This window comes from Anser anser (genome assembly GCF_964211835.1).
Source record: "Anser anser genome assembly, chromosome: 3".
In the NCBI taxonomy this organism is placed as follows: Eukaryota; Metazoa; Chordata; class Aves; order Anseriformes; family Anatidae; genus Anser; species Anser anser.
Genome location: NC_139722.1, coordinates 38,289,517 through 38,315,621, shown reverse-complemented (window position 1 = coordinate 38,315,621; position 26,105 = coordinate 38,289,517). Strand labels below are relative to the sequence as shown.

The 26,105-nt window shown below is 42.1% G+C and overlaps 1 protein-coding gene across 8 annotated transcripts; it reads right to left on the bottom strand.

The window, feature by feature from the left end:
* Positions 1-1,692: 1,692 nt before the first annotated feature.
* On the bottom strand, positions 1,693-25,850 carry MRAP2 (melanocortin 2 receptor accessory protein 2). Of its 8 annotated transcripts, none has more exons than XM_083830611.1 (8): positions 25,706-25,850; positions 25,022-25,284; positions 21,164-21,266; positions 20,341-20,509; positions 17,559-17,661; positions 16,317-16,466; positions 10,815-10,914; positions 1,693-6,296 (listed from the first exon to the last, which is right to left on the bottom strand). In XM_083830611.1, exons 6-8 carry the CDS (start codon positions 16,441-16,443, stop codon positions 5,903-5,905), a joined length of 621 nt encoding a protein of 206 aa, XP_083686737.1. In that variant the 5' UTR covers positions 16,444-16,466; positions 17,559-17,661; positions 20,341-20,509; positions 21,164-21,266; positions 25,022-25,284; positions 25,706-25,850; the 3' UTR covers positions 1,693-5,902. The 8 variants fall into 8 exon arrangements, with proteins under 8 accessions (XP_083686737.1, XP_083686738.1, XP_083686735.1 ...); XM_083830612.1 differs by lacking the exon at positions 25,706-25,850 and adding an exon at positions 25,663-25,681; XM_083830609.1 differs by lacking the exon at positions 25,706-25,850 and adding an exon at positions 25,542-25,637.
* Between the last annotated feature and the right edge of the window lie 255 nt (positions 25,851-26,105).

Below are 26,105 nucleotides of genomic sequence, written 5' to 3'. Positions count from 1 at the left end.
TTTCAAGTTCTTAAATGCTTGAAGTGTTGCAGCAGAGTAGTCATTTTCCATTGCCATTCTGCTGAAGTGGTAGACAACATAGCAGGTAAGAAGGTGAATGTTAGAGATACCACCACACCTTCTATCCTGCTGGTGTGCACACACCTAAGTGTACTTACTGCCTGTAAAATAGGGGCTAATGTAGGAGGCCTTCCTGCCGTATCACTAGTGTGTAACACGGGCTCTCCTGCTCCAGCAGGAAACGGGGAAGGGAGGAAAAGAACAGCTGTTACAGTTATTGTCTGAAAAAAACAACAAAACTCTATCTTGATAAGAGGGTAGAAAAAGTAGAAGAAAATGAAAATACAGTAAAGAAAATTGAAGGTAGATATTTAGTGGCTGGAAGAATGGGGTTTTGAACAATAAAATCAGTAAATTACTAGTTTGATAATGTGAGTACTGAAACTCCTTAAGAATTACACAGGACCTAATCTAAGGCTCTAGCTCAATCAATGATACTTATTTAGAGCAAAGACAAGCTAAAAGCTAGAATGTACACCTGAGGTCCTCTCCTGTAATTGCATTCATTCTACACTGTATTTTGTGTCATTGATTTTACCTTATGAAGCTAAGCTTCAAATCAAAAGTGAAATTGTTCAGACCTGTATGTATTTATATGTCACACTTCATTAGGGACCAGTGGTAAGCATGCAGTTTGGCTTATACAAGCATGTGACAATGCATAAAGCACAAAATAGTACCACTTGCACCGTATAGGCACAGGCAGCTATTTACAAGTCACAATTAACAGTGCAAGATTTTTGAGTACACACAAATCTAAAATGTGTGTACGTATATATTTAAAAAAAGTCAAGGATGAATATAAAACAACCGTAGTTAGTATACTAAGCTTTTTTCAGTATGAGTTTTTTCCCCAAATAATGAAGTATTGGCCTATATTCATAAGATGTGTAAATACAGCACTATTTATATATAAAATATCAGCTGTATATATAAATATGCTGCCTTTCCTTGATTTGGGACCGTTTTGCAAATAGGTAAAAGTGAAATAATTTTAACTCAGCCCTTAATAGTGTTACATGTACAGCAAATAAAGTGTAAACTGAAGTGAGATTTTCAAATCATAGCAATTCTTGGGTTCCCAAAGAGGCAGAGTACTGGAGGTAGGTATGGCTAAGGCAGGGGCTAGGAGAGGTAGGTCTAGGGAAACATTTCTAGTTGCTGGAAACTCACCCTTCCAAATTGTTGCTTCCAATAATTTCTCAGAAGTATAATCTCCAGGTTGTCAAGTGTTTGTGCAGTTCGTTCATGTACCTTTTAAAATTCTTATATTCAATTCTCAGCAAGTGCTGGTGTCTCTCTTATAATGTGAAATTCAGTTCAAACAGTAAGTTCTCTTTCCATTTTTACCTTTACTGTAAGACAGAATATGATTTATACTATGTTCTCATAGGTGTTTATGTAGTTGTGCATTCACTGAAGCTTGTTTTTTAATTTGTAAGGCATTTACCATGAGGAAATCAAGCAGGCTTTGGTGACTCAGTGACCTGGATTATAGATAAGACAGCTGCTTTGATAAAGGAGAACAGCATGTGCAGAAGAGTCATAGCAGAGGTGGCAGACACACAAGCACTGTTCTCTTTCACATTCTCTGAAACACACCAAAATTACTCATGTAACAAATTAAATAGGTTATTGTCATGGATAAAGACTTTATTTGATAGTACATAATACATTTTCAACTCTGCCCCTCTCTCATCTTTAACCTATTCTGGAAAAAGAATGAAAACCAGACTCCTATTACCACTAAATATTCAAATTTTGCTTTACTCCAGTTGTGCCTGGACTCTTTGAACAGTTGTCTGTCCAGTGTGAATTGTAATGTTTAGCTTTACATACTGTTAACTATATTCCTATTGTCCAAAAAAATCAGAAAGCACAGGCCTCCAACTCTTGCTGGAATAATGCATGGTGAAAGGCTCTGTGCTGTCCTTGCCTGTCAGTACCTGAGGCTATAGCATGACTTCAGGTGAGATCACCATGGCTCCAGGTGACCTGGCTTTATCATCTGTCATTGCCAGAAGGACAGGATTGAGTAGAAGAAGAGCACAGTTTAATACCTCCTTTGCCACGGGCTTGTGAAGGGTTGTATGGGGTTCTTTTCCTCACAGAATGACAAAAATGTCAGTATTAAAGAATTCAGGAGCTGCAGCTCAGATGTATAAATGTTAAATAGAATACCATTCACATCACTTACTTTGCCTTTTAGCCTCATAGACAGTACATCATTAGGTTTCAGTAGACACAATTCATGGTTTTACTTTTCCCTTTCTTTTCTCTGTCAGCAGATGTCTCCTGATTTCACTTTTAGTTAGGTACCCTTAAAAAAATCAAACTTGTTTATACACAAAAACAAATATTCACCTTTGAAAACTGGAATACGTAACTTGCCCTAGTAAGAGTTGTTACACAATACAATGCATACTTAAGCAAACAAACATACACAATTTTCCCCGTGAAGTTAAATCTACCACAGGTGCTGTACTTACAGTAAATTTTGAGAATAGGCTATAAAATGGACAGCCCAAGCGGTTAGAAAGCTTTCAATAATTCCATTTTCAGACATGAAGATGGGAACACCATTAAGTTCCAAGTATTCCTTTCGAACAATTACCCTGGTCAAAACACTTTTCATTTACTTTGCCTGATGCTGGCTTTCTGGGGAAGAATGCGCTTTTCTTAAAAAAAATATACCATACAAAGCTGATTATTATACCAGTCCCTTTTCTCATGAGAAAAAATCATGTCTATTAGTTCTTAAGAAGGAAAAAGAAAATAAGAACAGATTTAAAATAATTGCTTTTGAAGACCACAAAGTTTGTATTTGTTTTTGACTGTTCTAATGCACAAGCAGAGCACAAGCCTGAATCAGAGTGCATGGTTGCCACAGTGCTTCTCAAGTCACATCAGAGCTGTGCAGAGTGCAGACTGCCAGGTTGTTTACCTGTAAAAAGGACCTTGAAGGACATTGTAAAAACAGAAAGGAGGTACGATGAAGAAGTAGAACAGAAGCAGGATCTGAATGTTTAATTACTCTTACAGGATTAACACATGCTTCAAAAGGACACTAAGAATGCAATTCAAATGTGTAGCATGTCCAGCTGGTATTAACCCTCGGTCATTTTATTAAATGCCTTTCATCAAGGCATTAAGTGTCACCATCTTCCATATACATGAACACTTTTCCCTTCTCCCCAAAAGCAGCAATTATGCTCCAAAAAAAGGGCTTGAGGATTTAAGGTGGGGGAAGAAAAGCTTAGACCACAGTGAATAGCAATCTTTTCTTTTTCTAGAGCCCAGCCTGCATGACTGATACCCAGCTTTCAAAATAAGCTTCATTTCCCAATAGCAAAAGAGATGGGTAATTTCTTTTGCACAGGTTTTCCCTGTGCAAAAAAATTGCTTTAAGCAGCAATTTGTTTTCAAGATTGGCAAAGGGGGGAAGAAAAGACAAATTTCACTGCAAGCAGCTCACTCCTCCGGAAAAAGGTTATAAAAGCCACATTTAGAAGCAGCAGAGTTTGCTAGCAAGACCACTATTCTATCACATTTGAGCTTGAGTTCAGACAAAAGCTCATCCATTAGACAGGTGAGATGCTTGAGCTCCCTCAGCAGGAAGCAGCTACCACATTCAGAGCACAGCCCTTTTCCACTCACCTTGAACAGTTGAGCGAAGAAGAATTACACTCTGGAACCACCTAGGGTTTTTCTGCAGAGAAAGACAGTTGATTGCCCTAGCTAAGGTGATTTTGGCAAGGCACGTTTACACATATACAGGCTACAATGAAAGTTTTGGTCTATTCCAAAACTGCATTTTAAAACATTTGGGATTGAAAGAACTATACTCTGCAAACTTTCTGACTTCATTGGAGAACACATTTAAGAACAGCTGTGTGAGACAGCTGTATAGATTTTTGTCTATTTGTCAATAGATATATTGACAGGACAGAGACACTTCCAGTGCTCTGGTGCTTTGGGGACATATGCAGTACCAATGCTAAGGAAAGGGACAGGAACTAATCTGGGAAGAAAAAAAGAAATGGAAGCCCACAAAAGCTACAGCCTCTGTACTCATGGTTAAGTACTTACAGCGAAAGGAGGCCTTTTCTGCACTGTAAGATACAAGACACCTCTGTTGCAATCTGTGCAGCTGTGCTCATTTAATACAGACTTCGCTTCAGGCTTTTCTTGGGAAGTATTTTCACCGATAATCTGCCAGTTTTAAATAGCCCATGCTTTTAACCCCTACTTAACGTGCAAAGAAACAATGCAAGAAATTACATTTGAAATCAGGAAGCGTAGGTGTCAGTGGTTTGTAATAAAGGCAAGGGAGATGGAAAAAAAGAGGCTTCCCCCACTACCTATATTCTTTAAATGCACAACCCATTCATTGCTTTTTTCCCCTAGCTGTCATTTGAAAGGAAAGAATGAATTCATCAGAATTTGCATCTCAGAAGAGTGTATCAGCAGGCCACTGCTACATTTTCACTTGGACAAAACCATGTTGTATACAAAGTAGATTACTTTCAAAAGAAAAAAGAATCCAGTTAGGCTGGGATCTTGAGCCCCCTAGTTTGATACACATTAAGAGCTTCCTGCAAAGCACTGTTACTCCAAATCCAGCAAACCCGGTTCTTCTGCCCTCCAAGTGCTTGCTCTAAAACCATTGAGCCTCTAGCTAACCATCTCTTCAAGAAAGCTGACAGTAAAAATGGCTAAGGTTCAGAACCTTATTTCTTCTCTAAAAAAGAAACAAAGATTGAAATTACACCTATTTGTTTTCTTAACAATCCCTTACCTGGGAAATAGCTGCAGTTGCAACACCATCCCAACCGAGTACAGACAGATGTAGCAAGTACAGCTCAGCTATGCTTCTGGAGCTGGTCCCCCAAAGCCTCCTAGCCCTTCACTAGCTATCTGGTCAAAAAAATGCAGTTTCTAGAGCCAAAAAGCATAGGAAGGTTCAGCTGATAAGCAAAGCATGAATTACATACAAGTAGTGGTGGTATGTTAACTCTGTTGGCAAAAGAAGACTATTTTTCATCTAATTTCCTGTGATCTAGCTACTGAATTCTGCGTTACCCAACTGGCAGTTCACGTCAACAACAAAAATCAAATTAATGCGTGTTGGATACTAATTCCAGGGCATCACCGTGCACCTGACAGAATGTCACTCTGAAGTACCGTAACTACAGGCACCAATTTGCTTTTACCAGGCAGCAGGTGGTGGTAGCAGTTTGTAAACACAGTAACTGAACTATTTAATATACAAGGTATTCCCTCTGGAAGCTTGTAAACCGGGTCTCACCTGCACCTAAAAGCATTTAGGCATTAGAAGTACAAATTAATGCCACGCAGGTATCCATCGTGCTGCTGTTTCAGACGTCCTTTTGGGGAGCAGCAGAAGCTGCAGAATCTCCCCAGCAGCTGCCTGCTTACTCCTTGCTTCAGCTGTAGTTTGAGTTCACACTTCTCTTGGCGGAGGAGTTCTCATACACCTCCCAAAGCCAGGCTCTGGCCTTCACAGTCCCCACAAGTCATGATATCTTCAGAAGCTGGACATAAACAGTTATTTAAAACCAAACTGAACAAAAACCAAACAAAAACAACAGGGAGCAAACCCAATACTGGACAAAAGGCTTAGATGACAGAAGGCATTGGAATAAGGCATTCAATGTTTTACTTCTCATCTAAACTGTTCTGTCAGCACAGCCATTCTTACATACAAATTAAAGAAAAAAAAAAGAGGGTCTGAAATACCTTCTCCCAAAACAACCAGAAGGCTTCCAACTGGACAACATCAGGATTATTTTTTTTTTTTTTTACCTTAAAGTAAAAATTTTCAGTCAAGGATCCGATGAGAAGATTGCATGACTGATTTGCTTTCTAAAATGATAGGTGGCTCTGAGATAAGGAGATCATCCTCACCTAGTGAAGAGTTCTGCTCAGTGTTCACAAAGTTCGGAATATTAAATTTTGTAAGACAACTCAGGTCCTCCTCAAACGTTCCACTGCTCCTGGGAACTTCCTGGAAGCGGATATTACTTTCCAGACCTGGACCTTTCTGACTTGGTTTTGCTTTGTCTAAGTGTTCCACTTCATTAATGCAGAAATGGAAAAGTGATCGGGATTCTTCAGCTATTTGACGAGAAAAGACTCTCTCAGACTCTAACGGTCTTCCAAAATCTGCCACAAAGCTATTCATCCGGAATCTTTTTTCAGAAGGTTCTGTATTGCTAGAGAAAAGACAAAAAAAAGTGAGAGCATGAAAGTAGAATTATTGGTATTCTTACCATCAAATCAAGTTTCAGCAGCCATTACGATCAGGAAGAAAGGAAACCCTACAGCTTATCTACAAGGGACTTAAAAAGCCAGCACTATTTATTTTCTGCTGAAGCTATTTTAAGTCTTGATTTGTAGTGGTAATTTTCCATGGGAGTAAGTTATCAATACCCGTACTCTTTAATGGCACTTCTAGCAAGCAGTATACTTTAATAACCAGCTCAGCTCACTGAATGAGCCTACAGAATTTCCTCTTAGGTAGCTAACAAGCAGTAGCAAGTTCAAGAAAAAAAGTTCCATAGAATGCTTTGAGAAAAATCTTTAATAGTGAAAACCTTTGAGAGACATTAGGTAACTCTGCTGTCACTAAAGGAGTGATGGGGTGGTTGGTTGTCCAGACATCAAACCATCTTTTGCACTGACCTTGGTCAATGTCATTCAGACTTCCAAATTTAAACAGATTACTATAAAGACTGGAAGGCTTAAAGAGTCAGAAACATAGTCCAGGAAGGAAAGACATCTTGACATTTCTCTTGGAGTTTTCTGTAAGTGTTAGCTCAGAACAACTCCAGTCTACACAGATTTGTGCACGAGCCACAAACAGCTGAAGGTAAGAAAAGCTCAACCCAGACAAGAGTTAATCCTAGAAATCCCCGCTTTCCAAGTGCTAGTTTACTTTTATGACATTACACAAGAATTAGAGCCTAACAAAGTCAGTTACGCTGGCCTTCAAATCAAACCAGTCCTCTAGTTTGTCAAAACAATATTGGCTCATTCTGCATTTCAAAGTGAAGCACGCAGAAGCAGCTTAATGTTTAAACTGATGCAGGACACAGGATTAGCTAAATAATAATCTACTGGATGCACAGCAGGAGGCACCCAGTCACCAGATATCGTGGGTCAGAAGGGACCCGCAAGGATCATCGATTGAAACAGACTGGAATAATGCCACAGTAACCTTCAGAACAGGTAACTGACATTAACATATTTGTAATGCAACTGAAAGCACCACTGAGCTGCATATATGGTTTTGCAGAAAAGGAGTTCTTCTATGGTTTTGTGGCACAGAGTAGAGCTAGCAAGCACATTAAGAATAAACATTGTAAGCCTAGGAAGAAAGTTTTAAAATGTATCCACTCGAGAAGCAAAGTTAGCTTATAGGTGCAGAAAGTCCTTTATAACACAGCCAGGTATGAAGTAGCAAAGGCTTCCTGCACAGAAGGGCACCCAGGACTGGCAACAGCAACCTGCTCTAAATGGAGGAATAGAAGATGCAGAGAAATTTTACAACGGCCAAGTTTTTGAGGACTTATTATAGAGAATGATCCTGTGCTGAACAGGGAGCACATGATCTAGTAGTATACAGTCATACTGTCAGATTCTGAAATTCACCAACACTATCTTGCTGTATTTTGGGGAAGACTTTTAAACTAGACTAAAAACTTTTATAGTCTTGCCCACTACAGTATCCAAGTATACCTCAGTGTACATCTTTCCAGAAGACTGATAAAACAAGAGAAGCAGTTTCAGAAATCCCAGTTCTGTATTTGGAGAGCCGTGGCAGAGAACAACCTACTTCTATTGCAGTATTTGGGCCAAGAGGATTCCGAGTCCCAGAAGCTGCCATTAAGAGCGGGATGGTGAACACCAGACACCTCGAGCATCACACTTCAGGAAAACCACTCAAACAAGCAGTCACCAGTGAACTAATGCAGGAGAACTAAGCTCCCTTCTGGGAATTTTCTGGCCTGTGATGCTGGGTTCTGGTTGCAGCACTGAGCTCCGGCCTCTGCCCAACGAACTCAAGTGTACCGTCAGGGTACAGTTTGTAGTATACCCTTCTACTGACTTGGGACTGTCACTTCAGATTCCTCTGTAGCTTAAGCAACACTTCTCCCAGCACCATGGAAAGGAATAAATAGCCAATCCTCCAAAACAAGCAGGGTTGGGCAGCCTGAAGGGACCTTGTGGGATCTAAGCAGCTCCTTAGTACCAATCTAGAAACACTGCCCTGAACCTGAGAATCTTCCCTACGTTTTTCAGCAAATGTACAAAAACATCTATAGGTGTTTTTGGTTCAGTGAATCAGTATTTCTGAGTGGATTCCCCCCCAAGAATCCTTGCCCCAAACCAATTCTTTTCTTGGGAAACAAAAAAAGTCATTTCACCTTTACTGCAACTAATTGTACAGCCTGCCTCAATACCTACATGAAGCCTTGTAATCGTAAGGCAGAAATTTCAGAAAATTTCAGGCAGAAATACAGAAAATAGATCAATCTCTTTTTGGACAAGCTAATGTTCTACACCTACTAATACAAGTGAACAAAAGAAAAGTGCAACAGGTATCATTTCCGTTACTAATTACATTTCTGCCTCCTCATCCGTGTCCTGAATCTCCTTCTCTTGGGCTGAGGATGTACCCAAACCTGAACATTTTGTACAGTTTTAAAAAGAACATGCTATCATACCCCTTTATATTGAGCCAAGAAAAGCATATTACTAGAAAAATCAGAGCATTCTACTTTGGATCCATCCATCTGAACCCAGTTACACTTCTCTCTCACATTAATGGTACTTTAAAGAACAGCCAGAATGACTTCCTGAAGTCAGAGACACGTCCATCAACCAGGATGGCTTTCTCCCAAGACCTAGGGATCCCATTAACATCTATTTCTAAAGGACAGCTGCAAGACAGCCCACTAATGAAACTATGAGTCATGAAGAATCCAGTGAGCTGTAAAGACAAAATGCAGGCAAAATAAATCCACAGTCTACACTGTTTTTGCAAGTAGGTATTTACGTTCTCCAGTTTTTATATATATGCAGCAAAAAAGATAAATCAATAGTATTCGCTGCCCTTAGTGTATTTCTGGATGGTCTTTTTCCAGTACTGTACACAGTAAGTTATCAGACGTCAAAAAAAAAGCTTAGATTTGTTAAAGGCACCAACTCAGCATATGAAATAAGTGGACAAATATTCAAGCACACAGCTCTCAAAGCTGCCAAGGAATTTTAAAGTAAGTACAGAAAAGAAATGTCTAGGCTGTGTTCAACAACTGAAGAAAAAATATATTAAGATTTAGGATGGACGGGACCCCTGGAGGTCCCTAGTCCAATGCCCTGATCAAGGTAAGACCAACTGTGAATTCAGGTCAGGTTCCTTGACGTCTTATTTGGACACAGAAGTTGACCAAAGTCGGAGGTTTCACAAACTCTCTAGACAGCCTGTTCCAAGAATATTGATGAAGAAAGCAGAAACACATTGAGATATATTAAGCAGCCCTCTGCTACTTCAATGTACACTTTTACAAGCGCACAAACATTTTGACAAATATCCACGTAAAATTCTCATTGTCGTGTACTTGACACACCATCACTTCATCCCCCACATATGTAAAGACTTGGATGTTAAGCAAAGAAAAAAAAAAGATCCCCAAGGAAAAGAGACAGCACACCAGTATTTACAAAGCCTTTAAATACATTTGGGAGCAGAGCATGGCTTTTTTGTTTGTTTTGACAATACAGAAGGGAGGCAAAAATCCCAGCTATGAAATCAAGTCAGTTGCGGGAAGCTGAATTCTTCTGCCTGCTTCCTTCTCACAGGAGCAAAAATGCAGGAGCAGAACCAGGAGCTCACCGTACCCGCAGGTCCTCCCTAACACGCGCCTGCCTCTAGAGATAAGCTATTACAAACCGTCAGAGGCAGCCTTCATACGAGTAACCAGCACAGGGCCCTCAGGAGGCAGAGACAGGCCGGCTGCGTCAGGAAGCGATAACGGCAGACAACTGCCTTTCACAATCAGCTTCTCATCACTGCTACCTGCCTGCGAGCCTTCTCACCCTCCGGAGAGCCTTGATTTCTTCTTGATGACAAGCAAACCTAGGAGGAGATGTGGGCTCAGGCTTTCTCAGAGGGACACTGATAGCCTGCGTGCTGCACAACTGCTTTAAGTATCAGAATTGCAGATAAATGCTTAAGCCAAGGCATGGTCTGCATATACAGATCAACCAGAAGGAGGTGGAGAAAGGCTCCGTTTGTGACTAAAAGGACGCTAGTGCAAAGAAGTAAGGAGCTGATCGGGACTTCCCCATCTACTGCAATTTTTCAGCAGAAACTAAGATGCTTGGAGTCTCGGTGAACTACAGGGTTAAGGAAAGATCTTGCAAGTATTACTGACATCTACGTTTTGGACTTGAATACAAACATGCAAAACCCTTCAGACTTCAACATTCTTAAGTCAGTATCTGCATTGTATTTAATTTGTATCTACCCTGTCAATACTCGCGTCTTTTTCAAACGCTTAGAACAAAAGAAATATTTTAAAGGCACGCAACAGCCTTTCCTAAGAATGGAGTACAAAAAAAAAGTGCTGAGCCAGTGCAACATCAGCACTGCCACTGGTCGTTCGTGGGCTGCAGGGCACCACATGGGACACCGAGGCTGCACTTGTTATTCCAGTTTTTGGACTCACTCTTGATGTGGCGCTCCAGTCTTCGTCAGCAGAGTCAGGACAAAGAACATGAAGATGACAAAGACTGCAAGACCAACCCAAAATCCAATCACAATAGAGTCTGGTGAAAAAGAGAAAACAATACGATCAGTATTTTACCTGCACTTGCAGGAAGTTCCCTTCCACACACAGTATGGGACTACGGATCCCCAAAAACTTGGCATCTTATTCCTGATTGGCAAAATGGGAAGAATAAGATTTATTTTTATTTTTGAATGGAAAGCTGACACTGAACCTCTCGTTTCTAGCCCAAATTTTACTCACATCCAGACAAACCAGAAACATGCTGAAAACAGGAAGGGACTGAATTCTCTGCTATTAAACTAAAAGCAGCTCCCTTTGTTATGCCTGGCCCACGTCCAAGCACTGCTTTGGAAACAATTCAATACCAGAACTCGGATAACAGGATTGTTTGATTTTCTGCAAAAACCTCTGTCCCTATATAGCACAGAACTCCTGCTATTTTTGAATGATTTCTGCCTGACACCACTGGGGTTCCAGGTTTTGACAGATCTCTTTGGCACAACAGGCTTAGGAAGATTTAGCTGTCTTTCAGTGGTACAAGTGGGGCAAACAGTTCCAAGCAATCAATTGGTAACCACAGCCCAGAGTTACAGAGCACCAAGACAAAACATGACTTGGTCTGGGACCTGCAGTCTACAGGTGGTTTTTCACCTGTCCTTTCAGTTGGTTATTTTTAGTTTATGCAAATAGTCAAAGCGTGCACTGTAAAAGTTTAATAAATTAACATATAGACAAGCCAGAGGAAAGTCTCAGGCAGGACAAGCTCTCATCACACAGCCACCACTGAACCTCAACAATCCCCAGTGAACGTAGAGCTCCTCGACGAGCTGTCTGAGCCCGTGCAGCAGGCAGAGCACCGAACGTTTACCAGTACCTCGAACACTCAGTCCCCTACAGGACTGACTAAAGACACCAGAAAACAAGGAACCGGCCCTCCTGCCTGGTACTTGGCCCCAGTGATTAATCACACTCCCACTGTGAAGCATCTTCCACATAAAAGGCAGATCTGGAAACTAGAAATCAATTGAAACCATTTGCTCTTTCTGTGCGTAGAAAAAATGCCTGCTGCAACTCGACATTTTCTCCCTGTAAAAATACTCCATCATAATCAAGTCACTCCTTAATCCCATTTTCTGGTAAACTAAGGAGGTTAAGTTTCAAGTCTCTCACTGCAAGTTTTTTTCCATCTCTCCTCAACATCCTTTAAAGTAACTGGAGGTAGCTCAAGTATAGGTCTTCGTGATGAGTAGAAAATGGGGGGGGGGGGGGGGGAAAATCACCCCATACTGACACTGTACTCTTTCCAAAGTCTGGAGTATTTCTTCTAGCTTCAAGCATACTGGTGAGAGTTTATTTCTGCAATTCTGTGCGTTGTGAGCCCTAAGTTATTTTCAGAATCATTCTGTATGTATAGCCTGTACTCGGTGTTTCAAGATCCATCGTGCATTTCACCTTATTAATACAAGATAGTTCATGGTTATTTATCATCTTATTAGGCTTTGCAGTACCTGCAAATTTGATCTGAAAAGAAATATTCCCATTAAGCAATTTACTACTTAACCAATTGCATTGGTAAGCAGAACAAAATACGATCAAATAGGATGCCTTAGAAACACATACATAGATCATATTGATCAAGTTGAAAAAATGAATCAGATAATCTTGATTTTTCTTAATTGACAAATCACTACTTCCCACAAAAATCACATCTGCTGGCACTGTGTGCTCCCATAATTCATGATTAGCAAGCCTTCCTCAGGGTTTGTTTGGTGTTTTGCCCCCTGGAAGAGAACTCCTGCGCTTACTGAGCATAAAGCTACATCTTGCTTGCTTCGCTGTGGCTGTTGACACTTCTAACGCTCTGCTGTACCAATAACGTTCTTTGGGTTTCTTTAAAATTAAAGCAGCAGGCCAGAAATCTCTTCAGTATTTCATGTAGGTCTCACTAAGTGAGAATTATCCAAACCTATTAATTTCTAAACATTTATTCAAAATAAATGACACGTCAAACTACTCGTATTCAAAATAAATGCTAAGACTACATTTATAATACCAGCCAAGTTCCAAAAAGATTAGGAAAGCATCCCATCACCTTTCTAACTTTTAGTATCAGCCTTCCTAACACAAATTCATAATCCTCTGATCACTCCTACCTACTTTACCTCTCTGATGTTACCAAGGCTTCTTCTGTTCCAAACGCACAAAAAATTGTTTGCATCTCTATCAGTCACAGATAACTCCTGGTTATCTTTGTCTATTTACTTTATAAAGTTTTAATTTATAAAACATCTGATGCCTACATTTCTGGATTTTCTGATTTCCAGTTTCTGCCTTCACTTCTGCTCAGGCAGAATGTGCTTTCAGCTTTTGAAACAGATTTTTTTCATATTTGAAAGGTCATTTGGAATTTAAACAGCCCTTCTTCTCACCAACCCCTTTTTTAATTATGATTTTATTAATATGTTCTCTGTGTATTAGATTGTTTTGTCAGCTTTTCTCTCTACAAATCACTTTACATAACTTTTTCTCTGCTTTCAGAAAGCAGGCTTCTGAATTGCTTTTTATGTACGCTGAATTAGTAGGAACCTCCATTTGCCTGTAACTAAGTCAGCATTAATCCCAAAGAAGCCTCCAACTTTCTCTTGCAGAATTCATCTTAGCTTACGGTTCACCACAGTGCTTTCTCACGTTGGGTGAAAAAACTTGGTATATCAAAAAGTCAAAGAAATCACACACCTCTAAGTTTAAGAGGGGACAGTGATGTTTTACAGCTGGCAGTGTGCCACTGCCAGCCTGCATCACCTGAACTGGAGTCCACCCCTAAGTTTTTAACGTAAGTTACAGACATAGATGCCCTCTCCAGTTGGACTGGCTTCTTTTCCTGTGGACTCATTTCTGGACTTTGGTGGAATTTACCTTCACACATCTACCAGCATTCAAGGACTGTTGTACCATAAAGGTCCTTCCTGTTCTCAGTGCAGAGTAATAAGAAGGGCCCTTCTCAGCCACTTCTGATTTTCAGTGCTCCAACCAGACAAGCAGGTGTTTTCCACATGGAGTGGCACCACAGACATTTTCTCCTTGCAGCACACACCTCCCCATCAACAGTTCAAGCCATTTATTCCTTTGCTTTCATTACAGCTCCCTGTACAACATGCAGATAAGCCCAGAGCACCATTTTAACTTTACGCTGTAAACCAGATCACCAAAGCAGAGCCTCATTGCTTTCACATTGGTTCTTTTATCACTGATTTTGATTCTACCTTTACTGCAAAAATCTTAGAATAGCACGGTTGAGGAAGATGGAGTATTTCCAAGTGGGAATACGTCCACAAAGCCCCAACCTCACCATTTATGATGCTTGCCTCTACAGAAATTTAAAATTCTTTGTTAGCAAAAGCCGAATATCAGTCTGAATGCAGCTGTGCAAAAAAAAAAAGAAAAATTAGATTTAAGATTTCTTATGTGGCTAAAAAAAAAGAAGAAAGAGCCAGCAAATAAAAAAGTGAGGACTTGTCAGTATTTAAAGTCTCCATGACAATGTAGCCCTAACATAATCTCCTCTCACACGTCCAGATTTCAGTGAGACTAAGTGTCTGACCACGTTGCTTCCACAATACTCAACAGGCCCAACTCAGCCAGAATTACCTAGAACAAGGAATTTATTGAAATATCATTGCATACGCAACAAAGATAGACTGTTCATTTACTCACACACCTTTACTAGATTAAAATCAACCTGTTGAGAATGCAGTAACACCAAGGTAAACAGAGGCCACTCCAATCTATCAGTTAAAAAAAAGTGGAAAGAAACACAAAAACAGAAGGGACTTCCTAAGCAACTGATTCAATACTGCTATTAGCCCCTCTCTTTCACAAAGATATCAAGCTCCACCTGAAAAGGTGATGTTTCTTCTGTCCCATTCTCTAACAAGTGTTGTCCAGAGCCCTCCTGCTCTACGAACAGCACAGCCAGACAGCAAAGCCGAGCTGCCATACCCAGCACGGCAAGCAGCTCAATGGCAATCCGAGATTCGTTTTGCCACTAAACCTCCAGCAGTTCAGAGGTAAGTATCATTTATATTTGTTCTCCCATCACACTGACACACAGAGCTAAGAAGATGGTGAGTACACACATGGCAGCTCATCTCTGTAATCAGTGATCTCTGTAATCAGGTTTGGTCTCTGATTAAGTGGAGGGAAGGAATATAAATCGGAAACATGATAAAAACTAACCTACATTTTTCAAGTACCTAACATTTGTAAAAACAGAGAATAATCAGCAGACTTCTATAAAAAATTAAAGGTGAAGTATAATTCAGGCCAAACAGTAGCTTCTGGTCTAGCTCTTGTCTTTTAGAAGTTGTAAGAACTTCTGTGAGTTCTTCTGAATCTCCCAGTGCCTCCCCAAAGCCTCCCGACTGTGCAGAAGCAAGGCAGATCAACCTTTCCGAGCTACTGATAGCCACGGCAAGCACTCCTCCTTCCCAGTCTGAATCCCCACCACATTTAAAGAGGCAGGAAGCATGGATCCCACCCTGGACCAGCACCCCAGTACTGGATGGTGGGGACCCTGCCCCGCTACTTCAAAGACTAGCGCTCAAACATTTGCACAGTGAGAAACAGTGGGACAAGATGGTTTGCTTCTCTTTAGCAAAGTGCTTGCAAGACACATCCCAGAGTTTTGAGTTAGTTGGTTCCTTTTTTTTTTTTAAAAAAAAAAAAAAACTTCACCTTCCCCCCCTCCCCCCCACATAAATTTTCTAGAAGTCCAAGTTATTGTCACCAAGTTTATTGTAAAATAAATATCGGCCTGGTTTCACTAGCTTGTCCTAGCTAAATTTCCTCTTGGTTCCTACTAATAATTTTCATCTCTCTGATCTCTATCCTCCACTTTCTACTTGTACTGTAATTAAACAGCTCCAGCACTAGTACAATGCTAAATTAACACAAGCATTCTAGGCAGAAAATTCTAATGATAATAGTTTCTTCAGAATAAGAAAATTCTTCTTTCAAGTCTCTTGAAAGCTTTATACTTATTTTTTATAAAGGAAAAACAAAAGCAGTAAGGCTGCCCACCAATGTCCTTTTCACATTACTGGGAACAAGAACAGAACATGGATTGCAGCAAGTAGGCACCAGAAGCAGCAGGGGCTGCACTTGCTGTTACAAACAGTTCTTAGTAGTCTGCTATTCTTTAGTACTGAGAAATTCCTACTAGACTCAGGAAACCCATGGTGCTCCTATATAAAAGGAAAGCAGTCAACAAAAAGACAGAAGAAGAAACAATTATAATAATCCAATAAAGAGGCTAATAACTAATTGTTGAGAAATCAGAAGGTTCAGAGAGATTTTTGTACAATAATCAGTTACAAGTGAGGAGCAGTGAATAAGATGGGGAAGCTCAGCTGAAATAAAATATGTCTGTACTGAACTTACATTTATGAGCCTTCAGGCCTTCAAACGACACCGGTCCGTACTCATAGTACTCGTACTCCCAGGTGTAATCAGAGTTAGACAAGGCCTGCTGGGAGGTTCTGTTAGAAATCAACCTCAGGGCAGACATCTTGCACTACAATAAATATGACCCTGTGGATACAAAACGTGTTAGTACAGAATACATTTTTCTAACACATCTTTTGATTTCACCCAGCACCTTTTCTTACTTACAGGATTCTCTCTTGCCACTGTTCCCAAGATGAACCGCTCATGCTTACAAAGATGCTCACACCATTAAATCCAGTATCACTGCCCATCAGGCAAGGCCATCACAAGCCCTCTCTCCCTTTCCTCAGTCTTCGCTGGCCAACCACCAGCCAGCACAGCTTCTCTTTAATGGATAGAGAGAAGCTACGCTCACCTCCACAGAGATGCTTGTAAGTATAAAAAGCATCAAAACCAGGCTCCTCAGAACATAGCTTTCATAGCTGAAAAAAAATAGTAAATACCAAAGACCTCAGCAGCTTAGGATGACTGCTGCCATGAAAACCTGGGCACAGAACTAGCTAGAATGCCAGGCTCAAAGGGTTACATCACTCGAAGTCCAGCAGGCAGCTCGTTACCAGTGGTTACCAGTCCCTTTAGGTACTGATGCTGGGCTAATACTGTTTTAAATCTTTCTTAAAGATCTGGATGATGAGACAGAGTGCACTGGCAGCAAGTTCACAGATTAATGGGGGGGGACAGTCCAAAGACTGGAAGGCAGACTGCTATTCAGGACCCAGACAAGCTGAAGAAATCAAGTGATGGGAACCCAGCTGACTGCTGGGGAGCAGCTCTGCAGGAAAGGACCTGCGGGTCCCCCCAACAACAAGCTGAACACGAGTCCCCAGCATGCCCCTGTGGTAAAGAAAGCCAACCATTTAGTAGCCTGAATTAACAAGAGCGTAGCTAGCACATCAGGAGAAGCATTTCTTCTCTATTCAGTGCTGGTGAGATGGTATCTGCGGTACCACATCTGGGTTTGGTGTCCTCGCGAGAGGCTGAGGGAACTGGGTTTGTTCAGCCTGCAGAAGAGAAGGCCCAGAGGTGACTGCAGATGGCTCTGAGGTCTAAGTTACAAGACGGCATAGAGAAAACTGAGCCAGACCCTTCTCAGAGGTGGACAACAACAGGACAATAGGCAACAGACACAAGTTGAGACGCAGAAAATTTCAGTTAGATAGGACAAAAAAGACTTACCTGATCTAGCTGAACATGTTTTGAGCAAGAGGTTAGACCAGATGACCACCAGAGGTCCCTTCCAACCTATATTTTTCTGTGCTAAAAGAGTTTCAATATGCCACTGCAGAAGGAAAATAAGACAGGAGTGATTTTCCCCACAGATCAACAAGACCTGTAGGGCAGCATTACTGATTATTAAAGTTAGCCTGATAGATATTCTGTCATTCCAACACTGCACCAGGGATTTGCATTTTGCAGAATAATTTTTCAGTATTAGACGATTCTACACACACCAAAAGAGAACACATCTCTGCGCAAAACATCTGCTGCAGCAACTGGAATCAGAACATCTACCCCGAGGTTTATTACAAAACAGCATTCCATAAGAAACTGTTCAGTGCTTTTCAAAAAGTAAATTGAGCTTGGGTAATTTTGCATTCAATTCAAACCCAGCAGGGTGAAGACTTCATGTGGTTTGTAAAACTATTGCAATTAGCTGTTCTGTGGACATTGAAACTTCTTAAGAGTACAAAATCAAATCCAGGTAAAACTTCTTGGGGGAAAAAAAAAGGACCCTAAGTACCCATGTCACTCAAATTAGCTGAAACTTCAGTCTTCTGTTAGATTCAATAAGACCATATGCAAGTAACAGGCATTGCTCAAATGCTAGGATGGCCACGCATAAAGACCAGGAAATCAGGCAAAGTGAGAAACAAATTCACCCCAGAAGTATGAGCAGCCTTTCAAGTTCATAAAAAAATCAAAGTTATCTTTCTGCAAAAAGTGATAAACCATTTAAAACAAGAAACTGATCTATTTTTCAAACTCCAACCAGCTTAATTTTCAGGATTAGCCATTCACCCATGTGGGGAGGTTAGAGGGGAGGACACTTGCTTGAGGAAGGATCAGGTGCTTCGTTACCCTCACCTTTCTTCAGCCACTCACAAAGCTCCCAACTAGACTAAACAGCCTAAAGCACAGAAGGTGAGGAAAAATATGCTTTAGTGGCTGCAATGTACAATCCAGTTCACAGCTCAGGATGTTTCCCATCCTCTACTTCCTTAAGGGTCTGGAGGAACATGACAGAAAAAGGTTAAGTAATTTCAAGTGCTTGTGTTAAAGTTCCTCCTTTGCTTTCTCAGTGACTTGAAAACTTTCCTTATTTCCTGGAATAAGAGAGAATGTCTAATTAAGCTTTAGGCAGAGTTTTTCATGTTTTCTAAAATCAACTAAGGTAACTGCTGCCTTCTGGAAAAAGCAAATGGCACAGAGGAAAAACTATGATTCTTGTCCTAGTTTGCTCCCAGCACAGCTCTATCAGCTGTCTCCTACAAGCTTCTGCATTTCATTTTTGTGACTGACCCCTGAGGGTTCCCATCATCTTTTTCCCTTCTCCTCAGTGCTTTCTTGATGATGCATCTCCTGTCAGATTTTATCAGCACGTTCCTGTCTAAGCCTGCTTTTCTCTTTTGCAGCCCTCTAGAGGAGTCTCTTATTTAGGTATTTCTCATACGGCTTCAGCATTCATTGTCATCGCCTCTCTTTTAGCATAATTATAAATCCACAGGCAGAAAACTTCCGAGTAGGATATATGAACAGTCCAAAAAAATGTTTCTTCATCTACCTCAAATGCAAGGAGATAGAATCATAGAATATCCTGAGTTGGAAGGAACCCACAAGGATCATTGAGTCCAACTCCCAGTTCCGCACAGGACCACATAAAAAAATTTAAAAAAATAAATAAAGCCATTTCTGAGAGCATTGTCCACAGGCTCAGGGCTGTGACCACTGCCCTGGGGACCCTGTCCCAGTGCCCAACCATGCTCTCGGTGAAGAACCTTTTCCTAACAGCCAGCCTGACCCTCCCCTCTTTCAGATCCACGCTGTTAACTGGGTGTCATGCAGATCCCTCCCCGCAGCCTAGTCACTAGTGTCTACTTATGACCTACGAGGAGAAGAGTCACAAAAGAATTTGTCCTGGTTTAGCTGTAGGTTCAAACTCTAAATTCCAGCATATCACCACTGGCTACAGGCATTTCTACACTTACTTCAGGTGTGGATCAGCCACTATCAGAGGCACAGGTGCTTACTGGAACTTTGGCCCCCCAGCTCCCTGCCTAATCTGTTACTCAGGTTTTGCAGGACATAAAGCATGCCTTTAAATGACCCAGTAGAGCTAAGCATAAGCATTGTCCCAACCTAGCGTGCACCTCACTTGTAAGCTTTGTCTGTCCAAATGTCTCTAAAACCTTGGCCTGAAACACATTAAAACAAACCTTCTATTCTACATGCCTATCTGTTGACTCTGATGTATACGGCTCACACTGGCTCTTTTTCTTTCAGAAACAAGTAAATGAGCAGTAAAAGTTTTATTTTGCTCATTCAAGAAAACCCACAGCAGGGCTGTGCTCAGTGCTACCAACCAGGAGGTCCAGGCAGGTTAGTCACCTGTCAACTAAAAAGGACAAGCCCTCACGGCTTTCTTCTGGAGCACTGGCTTGGTGTCTCTGAAGCCTAAAGGTTGCCAACAGGCAGCAAGACACTCCCCATGGAGACTCAGCTGCGACTCCTGGAATTGAGTTATACCTTCATGAGAACACGTTCATAAACTTTGTGAAAGTCTGTAAGGTCACAGCTGCTTGCCAGTGGTACCCGTGCAAGGTAGTTTGACTCTGCAGCGCTGAGTCTGCACAAAATCCACATCTCTGAATTGCAGCAATGGGGTGCAGACACCACTAAGGTTCGACTATTTGAACATCCAGAGTGTTTATCAGCACATTTGCTCTGCACAGCCACTTACCTTTCAAACTGACACCCAGTCGCTCTAAGGGCAAAGCTGGGCACACGCCATATCTGAAGCACAGCTTTGTGGTTCACACTGCCACTGGGGCCACAAAGGCAAATCCGTTTTTGTGTGCATCTGGAACTGGTCTTAGATGTCACCTGCAACAGCCACCTCCAACTCCGACCTGCATGCAGAAGAGTAAATCCATGCGGACTGGTCAAAGTAGTGTTCATTTCTGGAGCAAGATAAACTACCAATATGGTAGACACAAGCAAGGAGGTAAGTTTTCAATCAAAAACCACATTAATTTTCCACTTTTCCATTCTGCTTACTTCTGTAGAGATCGAACACTTTACAGACTTCATAGACTAAACAAATTGTTGGTCCCTTGCAAATGGTGAAGATCCCATAATCCATGCAGGAACAGAAATCAGTAGCATTTCAAACTGATAAATCTGAGAAAGCTTAGCACTGCATCCCAATGCATCAGCTCCATTGTCTAGGCAGTACAATTAAACCAGAAGTGCTGGCTACAAGAAAGCAGCCAACTCAGGCTGTTCCTGTGCCCCCTCAGTCCCCATACTACCAACAATATTCTGCTTGCTGGGGGCAAGGGAAGCAGCCATCACACCACTGCATTGCTTTTTGCTCCATCCCAAGGCAAAGTCACAGAGCAAGAATTGAATGAGGAAAGCAAGCACAAATCTGTTTACTCTGCACTGCAGGAGCTAAAACATAATAGAGATCTCATCTTTCTACAACCGTACCACACAGCTATTGCTTCAAACAAGCTGTGCCACTTCTGAGTACTGATGAGAAAGGAGTCTGCAGCACACACTTGGCCAAATGGTCCTTGCTTCTTTCCAGTTCTCAAGATCCTAGATGTACGGGGTTTGAGATCCAGTTTGAGGTCTTCTACAGGGTATACCCAATCTTCTCACCTGCAATAAGAGAGGAAAGCAAGCAATACAAAAGCAAAATTTAGCAGGAAAAATAGCATGATAATTGAAAACTGACTGTACAATTAAAATCAATCATACACGCTAACTTTGAGTACATAGCACCTGGGACTCTTCTTGGAAAGAAGAGAAAGTACCCATATTAACAACTCAGAACAGCATCATCTGCATGAGCTATTGCACTACAACAGCAAGAATAAATTCAGATTCATCACAAAAGGGCTTTATAACAATGGTACGGAAAAACACTAAATTAGTCTAGGGGAACTAAGGACAAGAAATGAAAAATCACAGGCAGCTGTGCTGCATGTATTGCTGCATGTATTACACATCACATAACATACATTTTAATATCCTTGCAAATGTAAACTAGACTCCAGCACCTGCTTATCCAACATGCATATGAATTCTCACGAAAACGTCTTATTTTCCACGAACTAGCACTTAATGTCTTATGCTGTTCTGCTGCAGTGTAGAAGGTCTCCACACCATTATGTACAATTTGCATGCTAATTGTATGGCTACTGTTTGTGCCTAGTTTAAAAGAAATGACTTCATGAATTTAAAGTCAAAATTAACAAATAAAAGATGAAAACAGTTTGCCAAGTACTCTCCTAAGACGTCAATCATACATGCAAACATTAATGCCTGCTTAGTAGTTCAACTCAGTCGGGGCCACCTGAAGCTTGGCAGAAACTAATATGAAATCACATTGTGCTATGAGTTCACAGACAACTACATGGGTTTGAAAAAAGACAAAGAAACACTACGTATGCTCGCTTTTAAGTCTTGTCTGGGAAGAAAGCTGAATTATACCTAATGGGACATCACAAAAGCTATATATTCCTTCTATTCTGAAAAAGTTTCAAACCTGAGCTGACAATAAAGGGACAGGGAACTGTCAGTTAGTACAGAGCTACTGGAACTTGCTCCCAAACCACATACTGAAGCAACAAGCTTAGTTCAACTCCAGTATCAAAAGCCTTTAAAATTACAGGCAGAATATACAGCCCTAAGACAGTATTAACTACAAACAATAGAGAGATATTAGCCATAATTCCATTTGTTCTCTGCAGCTACGACAGAATTACACAATCAATCAGAGCTCAACTTTGAATCCTGAAAACAGATCAGATTTCAGCATCCCAAACGTCCAAAAGGAGTATTATGAGCACACACACTTCCACTCAAATAATATGTCTCTACAAAAAACACAATTTGACAGTTGATGTAGTCATTGGAGAAAACAAGGCCAAACCTCCTCCTAAGCAAAGAGGAAACAAATAGAGAAAAACATATTTGAAGAACAGGTTCTCATCTCTGAGCAGCTTTAAAAGGAAAAAAATAAAAAGGGTAGCTTTTGCTCTTTACTAGATATTTTTTACTAGCTCCGTTGCCACAAAAAGCTCAGTGCTGAAATGGAGATCTTCTGGATTCCTTGCTAACCCTGAAACCTGTTAATCCAATGCCTTATTCTGAGCAGAGAGAAAGGAAAGATTCCCCCCTTTCCATACTCTTACTGATCAGCCCACCCCAGGTCAACTGCAAGGAGCTAGCTACAAGAGTTGTTTTTAAAATGCCTTCTCTATGTGTTATTACGTAAGAACTGATAATAATAAATGATGATAAGAAGGCAACTTCAGTAGCAGGGCTAGAACAAGTGTTTTATTTTTTATAACCCAAAGATGATATTATATTTGATAGGAAAAAAAATCTCTGTGAAGAGAATTTCTGTCAATGCATATAACTCTATTCATAGGGTTACTAGACTACAGATTTACTCTAACAGGCTAGTTTGCAAATCTCAAGGAAACTGCAAACTTGATGCTGAGTATGGCCAAAAGAGCAACTGAATCCAAGAACAGGGGCATCAGGGAGAATTTCAAACAACCACATCTACGCTGACTGTTCATAGCAGGGGTGAGGCTTAAAGAAGGAACTGTTCTCGCATCACTGCATCAGGGAACTCGGCGCTAATTAAGGGACTCGGCCCCTTTGCCGAGATGCAGCACTGCTGCCTGTAGGGCTGCATATCTGAGGAAACAGAGAATTGTGCTCACCCTTCATTTCACAGCTCTCTGTCAGCTTTCCAGCAGTGAAAAAGCCAGGATACCGCAGCTGAAAAGCAGAGTGGAAACTGAGGCCACCTCCCCTCCTCTGTAACAAGATGAGCCCCTGACCTTCACACAGCACCCATCGGGTGTGAAGCACAGCCATGCACTTCACTGCTCAGCAATTCTGTCCACAGAAACACATTTCCCTTGCACAGCTCCTGTCTGCCTTCAAGGCAGCAGAAGATAAACTGGCAGAGCCAAACAAAACAGGTATGATAAACCACTCGCTCAGAGTTGCATCCACTCTTGGATATCTCACAGCTGTGGCTTGGCCGTGCTGAGGTGGAAAAACGTCTACAGGTTAAGATCACACCCACAGGGTCTGTAAAGTCATAATCTTTCAGATGCGAAGCAATGCTTGAGCTTTTCAGTTTGAAGAGTCAGCTGTATATTATGTTTTCTCAGGAACAAAATAAAAAATACAGCTTTTCCTGAAAATTTCCACACTGCACAGATGTTTTCTGAACTTTTGCAAGTCACTTACAATACAATCAGTTCAGCAAAAACTTTGAATAGCTACTGAAATAGATCTTTACTAAAAGGCAAACTGGTTTGGGACTTTTCCAAAACAGAACTGATTTTTTTTTCTCCTGCCTTTAGATTTAGTTCTTGTCTCTACTGCCGTGGAAGAAGCAAACAATTTATTTCAAATTTCTTCCCAGCAATACACTACTCATAAACACACATCTGAACACTCTCATCCTTAATCCCTACCATGTCTCTGTGCTACACGAGGCAATAAACAGGCAACAAGGGACCAAGGAAACAGTATTAACAACAGCACAACCGAGGCCCATTGGAGTGAGCACGCAGAATAACGCTTCACAGGTACTAAAATTTTGCTCACACTATTGGCTTAAAGATTGGAAATTTGATTTAAACTGTTTAACAAGCTGCAAGAGCATCATCTGAGCTTCACCTTATAACCTCTTCCACCACAATGTGTACGCAAACAGTGAAAGAATAAGCACAGCAATAAACAATTTTGACAGCTCTTAACACTCTGGATTTTATTTCTTCAGAAAATTAATTCTCTGGCAATAGCTTGACTTTAAACATTTTTTCTCATGATTGATGCGGCCAGAATGTTTCATTATTTTAGGCAAGAAGGGAGCCAGACTGCCCTCAGTCAACGGGGAGTTACCATCTGACTGGCATCTTGCCAGGTATTTACTCCTGTGGCAAGAATTTACCTTAACTCTCTGATTAAGAACCTGAATAGGAAATCACAAGGGGACCAGAAAAACAAGCAGCATTTGAGACAATTACCTGATTATCTGAGAGCGGAAGCCAAAACATCTATTTATTTCCACACCGGTTACATAAATCTGCATCTCTGAGGAGCTCAAAGGAGGAAAACCAGAAAACAACAGAGGCAACGGCTCTGAAACAGAGCGGCAGGTTGGAGAACACAACTGGCAACAGAAGCGCCCTAATGTTGTGCCAAACAAGCCCTGCCCAGCCAAGCCCTGCCCAGCCAAGCCCTGCCTTGCTGGGGCAGCATAAGCCAGCATCGCCACTGCTGTCCCATCCCTGTACAAGCCCTGCCCAACACAGGAGCACTGGCAAACTGTCGGTGTGTACCCACGCACCCAGTCACCACCCGGCATTGCAAGCACCTACCAATGCGGACACGTCAGGACGAGCAAGGCAACCATGGGGGAACGGAGGGAAGCTCTGCCAGCTGGTCTCGGAGGGGATGAGCTCCAGCAAAGGGAAGGGCAGGCAGCTGAGGACAGGGACCTGGTCCTGCCACCGCCAACAGCCGCTGCTCACCAGAGGGACCACTGCGGGATGGTGGAAGAAAGCACCAGGCTCCCCTGGGAAAGGAGGAGGGCAAGGCTGAGAATGGGTAAAGCCATCCACGGCAGAGAGCCACACGCCACCTGGACAAAAAAAGAACAACAACAACAAATTTATTCTGCCTTTTTTTTTTTTTTCCCCTTGCAAAGGTTTTTAGGTTGGATTTTAAAGTTCGCTCGAATGCACTGCAGTCAGGGCAGAGCCAAACATACAACCCCGGGGAGGGAATAAAAAGTTTTAACGCCTTCTAGACGAGCCACAGCAGGGGTTTAAGGGCTGGCTGGGTTGCTCTGGAAGACGTGTGCTCCGGAGCACCAGAAGGAACCCTCCAATTAAATACCGAGGCAAGACGCAAGCCCCTCTTGCGGGCAACACCTCCCCAGCACCTCAACAAGCCCCGCAGCCCCCCTGTTTATTAACAGCCCACAGAAGCCCCGCAAGCACCCAGCCCGCCCCCTCACAGCTCCGTCCCCCGCCCGCAGCCGCCACCGCCACCGCCCTCACCTGGCCGGGCACCGCCCCGCCCGCCGAGCGGAGCCCCGCGCCGGCACAGCCAATGAATCAGCAGCAGCATGGCACAGCCACCGGCACGTGACGCCGCCGCCCGGGCCAATGGGCGGCGCGGGCGGGAGCGGCGGCGCCTGGTGGTGCTGGTGTTACTGCTGCTGCTGCTGCTGCTGCTGCTGCTGCTGCCGCCGGGGAGGCTCCGGCGGCGCGTGGGCGGCCGCGGGCAACGGCCTCGGCGGGCGCTGAGGGGGCGGCGGCCATTTGCCGTTAGCCCAAGGGGGGGAGCGTGGGGCTGGAGAGACCTCTGAGAAATCAGTGTGAAATCGATGCTGCGCTCAGCTGCTTGCAGTTATCGGAGCATGGGGAATGACAGAGTCGTAGGGCTCCTGGAGGCTGG

Bases quoted from the DNA above. Each gene is read 5' to 3' on its own strand.
- MRAP2 (XM_083830611.1), bottom strand. From the start codon at position 16,443: ATGTCTGCCCTGAGGTTGATTTCTAACAGAACCTCCCAGCAGGCCTTG. The intron at 10,915-16,316 runs GTAAGTTCAGTA...CTTTTTCACCAG, and splicing joins AGGCCTGAAGGCTCATAAAT to ACTCTATTGTGATTGGATTT. The intron at 6,297-10,814 runs GTGAGTCCAAAA...TCTTTTCTCTAG, and splicing joins ACTGGAGCGCCACATCAAGA to CAATACAGAACCTTCTGAAA.